This window comes from Solanum dulcamara, chromosome 3 (assembly GCF_947179165.1).
Source record: "Solanum dulcamara chromosome 3, daSolDulc1.2, whole genome shotgun sequence".
Taxonomy (NCBI): Eukaryota; Viridiplantae; Streptophyta; class Magnoliopsida; order Solanales; family Solanaceae; genus Solanum; species Solanum dulcamara.
Window position 1 is genome coordinate 72,345,156 of NC_077239.1, and position 11,813 is coordinate 72,356,968.

General features: G+C 29.9%; 1 protein-coding gene across 1 annotated transcript; it reads left to right on the forward strand.

The window, feature by feature from the left end:
- Window positions 1-300: 300 nt before the first annotated feature.
- LOC129883655 (probable aspartic proteinase GIP1) lies at window positions 301-2,590 on the forward strand. The gene is made up of 2 exons (XM_055958274.1): window positions 301-889; window positions 1,856-2,590. Exons 1-2 carry the CDS (start codon window positions 338-340, stop codon window positions 2,588-2,590), a joined length of 1,287 nt encoding a protein of 428 aa, XP_055814249.1. The 5' UTR covers window positions 301-337.
- The last annotated feature ends 9,223 nt before the right edge of the window (window positions 2,591-11,813 follow it).

An 11,813-nucleotide genomic window follows, 5' to 3' on the forward strand; every position in this document is an offset into this window, starting at 1 on the left:
AGCGAATTTATTCGGATCGGATTAAAACATCGTATTCTTAATGAACTCTAAAATTTTTAGTCCAATCTTATCAAATCACGAATTAAACTGGGCGGCCCAACAAGCCTTGTCCTTATTGACAACTTTAAATATAACTTTAACTTTAAAATACATATTACATCGTTACTACATTATATAAAATGATAAAAAAATATCTAATAAACAAGTAAATTATACCAATTATATTTTCATGACTCAATGTATATTTTTGATACATAAAAAGTTGAAACATCATCCACTTTAAATATTAAATCCATGCTCCACTAGAAATACCCATTTCTTAACAAAAATAGAAGAAATGCTTCCCCATAAACTCATTACTACAATCACCCTTTTCTTCACTTTCTGTCTCTGTATTTCTTCTTCTTCTTCAGCTGTCTTATCAGCCATTACTAAAGACCATGAAACTCTTCTCTACACTCTCTCTCTTTACCTCAAAAATCCTCCACAACTCACTAATCTCCTCCTCGATTTGGGCGCCTCTATTACTTGGATCCATTGTTCCAATTCATCAACCTATCGTTCTATTTCCTGCAATTCCCCTTTATGCTCTGCTATTGGCTCACGCTCTTGTGCTAAGTGTTTTCACTCGCTGCCTAATCATGACGATTGTTCTAGTAATCCTTGTATTCTCTCTCCGTTAAACTCCATTACTCATAAATCCTCCACCGGCAAAGCTATTGTTGAATTGCTAGCTTTGCCGGTAACCGACGGACGAAATCCCGGTCAACTTAGGGGGTTTTCCGACTTTTTGTTGTCTTGTTCGAAGAAGTCTTTGCTTAAAGGCCTTACCAAAGGTGTTGCCGGTTTAGCCGGTTTAGGCCGGTCCAGATTCTCCGTTACGACGCAGGTTCTAATCACTAACTTCTCTCGAACCGTCGATTAAATTTTCTTTCGTTTAATATGAATCAAATGAGACGTTTAAGAATATTATAGATAAACATAGTTATGATTAAAGTAACTATATATATCTTACGCGGCGCATAATTTTTTTAAAAAAGAATATACTTCTTTTACCATAATTTGTGTAATGATATTTGAAGTGGTACAAACTTTAGAATTGAAAGTATTTTTATGAAATTTATAATCTAAAACAACTTAGATTTTTATAATTATGGGTCATTATATTAAAAAATAAACTCAAAAGCTTAAAGGTATTAAATTATTACTAAATACATATATATAAAAAATGTCGTGGGAGTAATATGCATGAAAATAAATAATATTTTTTCTCTTTATTTTACTTATTCAATATATTAAAAACAGATTATTTTTTTTTAAAAAAATTAATAAATAATTTATTACTTAGTTTCTGATGTAAAGATATAATATCTGAATCTAACTTAAACTCAAAAACTAGTTTATAAATGAGAATTGTCCAAATCTATATAAATAGATTATCAATCCATTCTCCCTTCATGCCTAGGTTCGACACACTCAAGTGTGGATCAAGAGCTTAAATAGGATGAACGTAGCTAAAAATATGACATCAGGATCTAACTAAATTTTAAAAGTTAACTTATGAAGGAAGAATTGTCCTACATAAGCAGACCATTAGTCTATTTCTCAATCAATGTAAGACATATATTGATCCACTCTAATATTTAATTTATTTTTATTATTAAATATAATTATTTTTTAATATATTTTTTAAATATTAAATTTATTATATTTAAATAGTAATACCATAAAATTAATATTTTATTTGTTATTTAATTGTATCAACTTAATACTGAATAAGTAAAAGTAAAAAGAGAGATTACTTCAGTAGTACTTTTGTGCACCGCTTTAAAATCTTGAATTTTACGTTATGCAGGTTAGCACTTCCTTTTCATCTACACGCACTTTTGCTCTATGTCTATCCGGTTCACCGTCTGCTCCTGGAGTAGCTTTTTTCGGTTCACCTGGACCGTATTACTTTTTACCCGAAATTGACCTCTCAAAAACCCTCCATTACACCCCACTTCTCCTGAACCCGGTTCAAACCGATTATTTCATCAATTTGACTTTTATAAAAGTCAACGGAGTTCCAATACAACTTAACCAGAATATCCTAGCCGTTGGTCAACAGGGATTTGGTTCTACGAAGCTGAGCACCGTAACTCCATACACCACACTACACAGTAATATTTACAAAATATTCATAGAGACATTTGTAAATGAATCTGCTAAGCTCAACCTCACAGTAACAAATCCTGTGGAACCATTTAAGGTTTGTTATTATGCGGATGAGGTATTGGATACGAAGGTAGGACCAGCTGTTCCAACCGTTGATCTTGTGATGGACGGTGATGATGTGTTCTGGAGGATATTTGGATCAAATTCAATGGTCAGGATTGCTCGAGATGGTGTTGATGTATGGTGCTTAGGGTTTTTGGACGGTGGGATTAAGACCGAAGCATCGATCATAATTGGAGGACATCAAATGGAGGATAATTTAATTCAGTTTGATTTAGAACAAGAAAAATTAGGATTTAGTTCTTCAGTTTTAGCATATAGCACCTCATGTTCCAATTTCAACTTTACCAATGTCAGTAACTTGAGTACTTAAACAATTTATATTTTGATGAATTTCTTTTTCTCAATACAAGTTTCTTTGTACTTGATGAATCATGTTGTGGGATTTGCAATCTATGTTTCAAGCATTTTATTTTAATATATTTGAAAATTGTTTTTTTCCCCACATTGTCTTAAGAACAATATAAGAATTGTACCTGTATTTACCGTATTGGAGAGAGGTGATTAGACATAATATGATGCAATTTCATATTATCGAAGACAGGACTTTAGATAGGAATGAGTGGAAGTCGCATATTAGGATAGTATTAGGGGTAGAGTGTTGTCTTGCCTTGTGAGGTTTAGTGCTTGGTGTAGGATTAATCTTGTCTTTGTAGTTATTCTTGTCATATGTTGTTTATTGTATTTCAATTATCATATTATTTTATTATTGTTATTGTTTTACTCCATTGTTTTTATTCTTCTTTTATGTGGGATTGATGCACTTAAGCTGGATGTCTTTTAGAAATAAATTATCTATCTCCATGAGGTAGTGCGGTAAAGTCTGCATACATTATATTCTTTCTAAATCCTATTTTGTGAAATTTCATTGGATATGTTATTATTGTTGTACTTGTATTTACAGTAAAGTATAGTATAAATGAACAAATATTAGAAAATTCTAGTAATTATTTTTACTTCTCTAACATCATACGCCAAGAAGTCTCTTTTAATTTGTTCTTAATGAAACTGAGAAGATAACCTGAAGCTATTCCTCGTTTTTATCTATTATTATATTCTTGTCTGTTTGAAAATTTAAGAATCAAGGGTTATATGCTTATTTGTAGGGGTATACACCATTATCATTAATTATTTAATTATTGTTGGAGTGGCAGAAAAAAAAAGGAAAAGAAAGGAAAATATAATTGAAATACTTGGGTTTAAGTCTCAGTTTATGGTGTTTGTAATTTTGTGGGTGGAGAACAAATTAGTTAATGACTATCATTAACTAATGATGACAATGGCACTTAAGGAATGAAATTATTAGAAATCATACATTTATCATATATGGAATCTCTAGATTTGCAGAAAGTTAAAAGATACAGAATGTTGCTGCATAGTTAAGGTATTGAGCATATGGTCCGATTAAGAGAAATTTTCGCGATTTAGCATATTATACTCTAAATTTTGATATAATGAGATAGGTAATTAAATATTAGAGTATCATATTATACTAATATCATTAAATTTATGTTATTGGGGGAATTAAGACTTAACCCTAGACTTGAGTTTTAGGGAATTGATTATAAAATTGGGTGAGTTGTTGGGTCTAGGTTAAACATATATATATAGTATGGATGTCTAAGAACTTGTTTACTTACGAATATTGTATACTTGTTAGATTGGGAACTTTTTGAGGCATCAAAAAAAGGGAAATCACCGGTGAATTAGTTTGCTTGACTTCGGTTGTGGTAGATTATAGTTTATTCTATATCATAGATAGACTCTTAATAGTGATTTATAGTCATTGAGTAATGTTGTAAAGTTTTCTATACATTTAATTGTTGTAGTTTGGTTGATTGATATGTTGTTGTGAATGGTCTGAAATTCCAAGACGAAATTCCAAGACTGTGAAATCCATAATCTTAAACTTGCTCTATCAAAGTGATGCCTTGAATAAAGAAGGCTTGATGAAATATTGTTAATAAAGTGCAATGTGATAATAAATAATGATAAATTAATTATTTTTGGATCGGGTGTCACATTCCGACATGATATATTTAGATCCGGTGTCACGTTCCGACACAGTATATTTGGATCGGGTGTCACGAGCTGACACGATATATTTGGATTGGGTGTCACGTTCCGACACGATATATTTGGATCGGGTGTCACGAGCTGACACGATATATTTGGATCGGGTGTCACGTTCTGATACAGTATATTTGGATCGGGGTGTCACATTCCGGCACGATAATATTAAAGGAAAACATATTAAAATGACTTAATCTACTCAATCCCAAATAACTCATTTCCCAAAAGAGCATGGTGTGGAGGCCTGAGTCCTCATATATACTTTGAATATTGTTGACTGATTACGTAATTATTTCATTGTGTTGTCACTTGATCTTGATCTTGTTGTTTGCCACATGTTAAGTGTTGTAGTTGATTTTCTGCTATTACTTTATGCATATTGATTTCTATTTTGAGTCGGCTGATGATACTTACTCAGTACATGTTGCCCTGTACTGACCCCTACTTATATTTTTTTTAATTTTATTTTGTGGAGTGCAGCGAGTATACTATCGACTTCGACTCGACCTCAGCTATAGCCAGTGTCTAGCACAGTAGGTTCCAGGGTGAGCTATTCATTCTAGCTCGTGTTGGATTTTCTCAGTCATGACATGATGTCCTTAGTGTTCGGACACGAACTATGTTATTTATTTTATTCTAGTGTTTGATATTTCCAGACTTAGTATTTTAGAATTAGATGTCCTTGATGTGATGACTTTCAGGTTTTGAGAAATAGTATGTAGTAGACTCTAGTGGATTGTTATTTCTTACTTTAATAAGGTTTGAACTTCCACAATATTATCGTATTTTATAAGTTGAATCGTTAATGTAAGTTGAGGTTTATATAGTTAGTTCTCCCACTTTGAAGGTTAAGTGTGAGTGCGACTATGACCCATTTTAGGTCGTGACATATATAATAATAACCACTGAGATTCTTTTTTTCTGGTTAGAAGTTTGGCTTAAGGCCAATTTATTAAGAGGAAACTTAATAACCATTAAACTAACTAATGAATGATTATTGATATATTTAGTATACGTTGAAAAAAATAACGAACTAGTTAAATACTATGTAAATATAAACACTATAATTACAAAATTGAACAATTGCCGATCATATAAACTCTTACTTAAAGATTTTTAAAATCACAAAATAAAATCACTTCGAATTGTATGTTTCATCCTGATTATCTTTCAATTAGTTATTGCTTTTCTAGATTCAGAAAATCAAAAGAAGAGAGTTTGATAAAATTATCATCTGTCAGCAATTCATCACAACTCACAAAACGAGTCTTGAGAACGAAAATCACAAAGAAATTAGCAAATTTCTAAAAAAATAATAATGGAGCAGACATATGTAGAGTAATAAATATTAGATTTATTTCCTAGTCTAATCTATTAATCAGTTTTATTCATAATAAAATACATTAAACAAAAAAAAAGTACTTAAGAACCAAAAGTATGTCAGCATTTGAACTTCTTTAATAGTTCACAATCTTAAAATAATTTGTGTACAAAATATTTCCTAAAATTGTGTACAATATTGTATCATATTTAAAAGGAAACAATTAATTAAAATATGAAACAACCCTAAAATCAAAGATTAACAATTAATTTCTGTATAGATTGTTACACGGTATAATAAACGAACAAATGAAAACAAAAACAAAGACAGAAGAAAATAATTATTTTTTTTTAAAAAAACAAAATTATATAGAAAAAAGGAAAAAAAACTAATGCAGGTAAAAAGTTATAATTTTTCTAGTATAAATATGGTCACCTTACACTATAACTTTGTCGTTGCTCTTCATTTGGTTGGTGAACTAAGTTATTCCAAAATTATTTCTGAAATTATAATTTAGACTTATTTATCCTACGTAAAAAATGGGGTAAATAATTCTAAGTTTGATGGGGTAAAACGATATATTCACGATTAAGGTTGAAATTAAATTAATATTATTTTTGATTGACAATACAAATTATCATGAAATACATTTATATTATAATCAAACACAATATGAAATTAATCCAAAATTTAATCCTGCGATATTCCACATTATCCTGCTCTTAAATTTTAATTTGGGAAAGATGAGGAATGAATTAGAAATAAGATGTGGATCGAAAAGTAAAACTAAGAATATTTAGGTGGGGAGTGGGAAGAAATTGAGAGATTACTCTATATAAAAGGGTGAGTTGAGCTCCCTCCTTACCAAGAGTTGAAGGATATATTTTTTTAATTTTTCATTATGTTTTGCATAAGTTTAATCGTACAATCATGTTTTAGGTTGTACTTTACCTCAAATTTTTAAAAAGACCAATCTTATTTAAGAATTATCAAACTTGTCCTCAATCTTTATTAGCGGCTTCAAAGGTATTTTAGGTACTCAAATTTATTTTTTTGCTTTAGCTATTTGTTCATCTTGCCTAGAAAATAAATTAGGTTGATTTAATTTTAAAAATCTCTCATTATCTGAATATATTTCAATTCTTTTCACACACTTATTCTATTATAAATTTTGTATAACTTTTGCTCTATTCAAGGAATATCGATGTCTTTCTCAATTTTCGGTCTTATTGTTATTGTCAGGCTCCGAGTCTATATTCTATGTGTGGGGACACTTGAAAATCATTGTTGGTCTCAAGCGAACCCTTGGCCTGACTGACTACTTAGCGGAAGACTAAACATGATTGCGGAAGCTTAAATAGATGAGCATTTATAATATTTAAGTAAACCTCATGTACTGTCTGAAAATACTTTTACTCTCAATAGTAATAATGTTTAAAAACATCTGAAAATTGATGACAAATATTTGTCTCACTAAACTGTTTATGAAATCTCTAATAACTGAAAATGGGTGTCGGGACAAGACCCACAACTATCTCAAAATAAACTACTAATGCTGAAAAGCAATAATGAGATGGAGTCCTCCGAAAGCAAGAAGGTCTTACCAAAAGCTGGGCAAGTAATGATCTCAATGAAGTGCCTGTTGATGATTCTGAGCACCTGTATTTGCGTGATAAAATGATGCAACATCGAATGACGTCAGTACATGAAATGTACGATATGTAATAAAGATGAAAAAAACAATAACTTAACTAAAAGGAAAGCATGCAAGTATGATGAAAACATGCAAAGCATCTCAACTGAGATAGTGCAGTGAATAAGTTCTAAATAATAACTTTACTTTCTTGAGGAGTTTCTCTAACTGACAAACATCACTATGAGACTCGTGATGATACAATGTTTAGCCCACGTTTCGAAAGCTATCTTATACATTATCGGAGTATAAGGCAACAAAACTAAACTTATGGATCCATCTAGAAAGCCCTTTATAGGGGGGCTGAGGTGAAGAGTCGCCCGAATCAACGGTACGATTCTATCTGCGTTAGCACCGCAGGTTATAGGGTTTGAGTTATCTAAACTCGTACCCAAATCAGTGTTCAATACTACTTTCAAAACATACAATAATGTTCATGTAATATCCGTGTGAGTGAATACTCAAAATACTTCTTTATAAGTATACTAAACTGGTATCGACCGAACTTACTTCTGAAACTGATTATGCTCTTTAAAAAAAAATAATCATGCTCTTTATTGTAAAAATGATGCACTTGGAACAGTTAATGTTACATTAAATTTTTTCTCAGCTGATAACTTAAAATACTCGAACTTTACTTTAACGGAACATCAATGCAAGAAATAGATTTGCAAAACTCTCAACAGTCCTTAAGTAAATAGGGTCCATGCTATAAAATAAACATGAACAATAATTAAAGAATCAACAAGACCAGAAGAATCATAATTTCAATATAGGGAATACAAGCCAATTCGAAATTCATGAAAACTTGGGAAAAATCATATCTTTAACTCTTACTGACTGAATTTAGACATAGAGTGTGCAGATGAACTTAGTTCAAAACTATGAATAGCCTTACATATGTTATGTCGAAAAAAGACGGTTTAAAATTAATTTCAACTTTTTAGAGAAAAAATCAATTTTAGAAAAAAAAAAGTCGCCACTTAATTTTTTAAAGAAATTAAGAAAACTTAATTTAAAAGACCCTAACAGATTTAAGTCTTAAAAATTCAGAGGAAAAGGTACGAGGTTCTTATTTCCACTTTGAGAAGGTGTTAGCACTCAAAATGGCCGCTAACGTGCGGTTATCCGACGATTTGAAAAGTATTTGACTAACTTTAAAAAAAATTACTTGTAAGTAGTAAAGATAAATATATTTATTTGAATAGTAAATCAACTTGAGATATTTGAGATAATTTATTAAGAAAATATATTCTATTAAATGACTGAGTAAATGGATTTTAAATATATTTAAAGAGAAGTGGTAGATCTAATGTATTTTAGCAAAATTAAAGATGATTAAGACTTTGATTACATAAGAAAAATCATTTGAGCTATTTAGAATATTTTTTTTTAGAGAAAGACACTTTAAACTCAATTGATTTGAAAGAACATCAACTTATAAAAAAAAACAAAACTTTAAGATAATTTGAAAGAAAATTCTATTTTTTTTAAATGTCTAACTAAAAGAAAAATACTTGAACAAAGTCAGTTTTAGAGCAAATTAACACAAAAATGATTTCTCTTTTAAGGGGAGTTTGATTAAGTCAAACCAAACTAAAAATTAACATCTAAGCAAGTATACACAACCATAAATAAATTAAATTATTACAATCCAAATAAATAGAATAACAATATAAACAAAACAAAAATCCGGCCCAATACTTAGTTTCTGTACACCTGGACTAAGATATTGGGCCATCTGTATTTTGGGCCTTTGGCCCATTTCGTTTTTGTATATCATGATTATATATAAATATATATCAATATATACAGTCACCCTTTTCTATATCTACTGTATATAGATTGTATATCAGCCTATTTTCTTCCTCCGGAATCTATAGTAAACCTCCTTTACATCTGCGTATCATCTTTCAAAATTCGAACAAGGGTAAAGTTGACTCAAAATTCAATGATATGCGAGGATTTAGTCCAAAGATGGACTCGGATGGTGTCACATGCACCAAAATAAAATCATATAAGCAACTATTCATTTTAAATTGAACAAAGAAATATAACATAATATTTTAAGACAATAAATTGAAGATTATCTTTCTATGTCAATTTGGAGAATGCAACTAGAAGTGCATATAAAGTAACATAGTGACTAACAACATGCATACATGTAAAAAAATAAAAATAAAAAATAATAATAATAATAATATATATATATATATATATATATATATATATATATATATATATATAGAAATATATTCAAATAACTAAAGAACATGAAATCAACATATACATTAAACTAACTCAAATTTTAAAGCAAGATTTACATCAATATAGTGACTAACAACATGCATACATGTAGAAAATATATATATTCAAATAACTAAAGAACATGAAATTAACCTATATAGTAAACTAACTCAAATTTTAAAGCAAGATTTACATCAATTAAGCCATGAAAAAATGAAAATTCTAACTCAATGATAACTTAAGTATATATTTATTATTTAAATCATGATAAAGAAGAAATTAAAAATATGAGAATCTATATGGTCAAACAAAACTACTAAAAAAAAAGTCATGAACGAAATTGAGATTTTTTTTTTTTTTATATAAGATGTCTCTACACTTTAAGCAAGACAAAATTTTTTTATTTTCTTTATCATTAATCTAATTGATTCTAACACATGCTAACTAAAAATAATTACAAATCAACTACATAGAAGACATGAAATAATTATTAATTAAGTAAATAAAATCGAGAAAAGATTCTTACCTATTTTCGGGCAGCGATTGAGACGACGAATTTGAGGACGATGAACTCCTTTAACCTATCAAGAAATGAGAGAAAGAACTAAAAAAAATGAAAAATCCGAGGCTAATTTTTTTTTTTTTTTATGATTTTTTTTTTGTAGTATTATGTTCTTGCTTCCTTTTTTTTTTCTTGTATGTTGATGAATATTGATGATTGTAGATTAATTCTCCCTTTTGTTCTTCTTCCTTTCTCTCCTTTTTTTTTTTTGTGTGTGTTCTTGATTTTTTTTTTTGTGTGTGTTCTTGGTGAAAAAAATGGTGTCTCTCCCTTTCTTGTTCATCTTTTCTTTTTATGAAGAAGATGAAGATGTCTTTTAAAAAGAATGAGGTTGGTGAGAGTAATAATGAAGTTTTGAATAATGATGGGTTTGGTGGGGTGAAAAAGGAAAAAGAAAAAAAGGAAAAGGAAAAAGATGAAGATAGGAGAATGATGATATTTGGGATTTTAAGAAAAGGTGGTTTAGGTGGGATTGGGAGGTGGAAAAGGAAAAAGTAGAAAGTTGTGGGGTTAGTATTGTATAAGTATAATATATGTATTGTAGTAAGTTGGTGTTGGGCCAAAACTATTATAAGAATTGGGCTTTAGGTGAATAGGTGTTAGAATGTTGTAGTAATGTAGGTTGTTGTTGTTATTGGACTTGTAGAGAGTGGATGACAATATTGGATTGGGATGAATTTGGGCCCAAATTTTGAGTTTAAAAAAATGACTTGAAATTTGGTTAAGGGTGGAGTGAAAAAAAATGATTAGATTTATAAGAAAAAATTACTATATGAAAATTAATTTCGTTTGTGAAGGGTCAAAATTGGGTGTCAACAACATATATGAGAGAATTAGATTCTTGAAGAAACTTGAAGCAGATGCTTTAAACCCTTGTTTTCTCCCCTTGAATCTTGCTTAAAGCTTTGGAATTAAAGGAGGGATTAGGTCGAATAATACTGATAAGGGACTTAATTATTTGTATCAGGTTTAGGCTTATAAAGGGTGAAGAAAGAATACAATAACTCCTCTTAAAAGCTGTCAGAGGTCGTGTACGGAGGTCATCTACGATCAGTAGAAACTTCCACGAGCCGTGTAAGTCAATCGTAGAAAATGACATGGGTTCTGGGAGAGTTTCTGAAGTTTGAATTTATGGACCGTCATTTTACGGCTCGTATTGAGGGATCGTAGAAATTAGACAAAAATAGAATAACAGGACATACTTTCATGAGGTCATCTATTGACCGTAAATACTTCTACGGGTTGTAGAATGATCTGTGAAAGTCAGACTAAATTTCAAATTTTTATGGCTTTTGTTTCACGAGTCGTTCTATGATACGTAAAGTGATCTACGTTCAGTCCCTGAAACTCAGACTTAGAAGTCTATTTTTAGGATTTTAATTTCACGAGCCCATTTACGATTTGTGGCTACTTTTATGGACCGTAGATGGTGTCCGTAAAAATTACTTTTCTGCAAAACTTAAATTTATTTTGAATTTTTCTAATTTGATCTGGGCTAGAATAATTTGGAGTGTTATAGTTATATTTCTCTTCATTTTCTCAATTGATTGTTGTATTATCGATTTCTTTTATTAAATGAATATTGTTAATGATATTTGTTTCTACATAGAAAAGTGTTAGTTTCCAATCTGAATTAAGAA

Bases quoted from the DNA above. Each gene is read 5' to 3' on its own strand.
- LOC129883655 (XM_055958274.1), top strand. From the start codon at position 338: ATGCTTCCCCATAAACTCATTACTACAATCACCCTTTTCTTCACTTTC. The intron at 890-1,855 runs GTTCTAATCACT...TACGTTATGCAG, and splicing joins GATTCTCCGTTACGACGCAG to GTTAGCACTTCCTTTTCATC.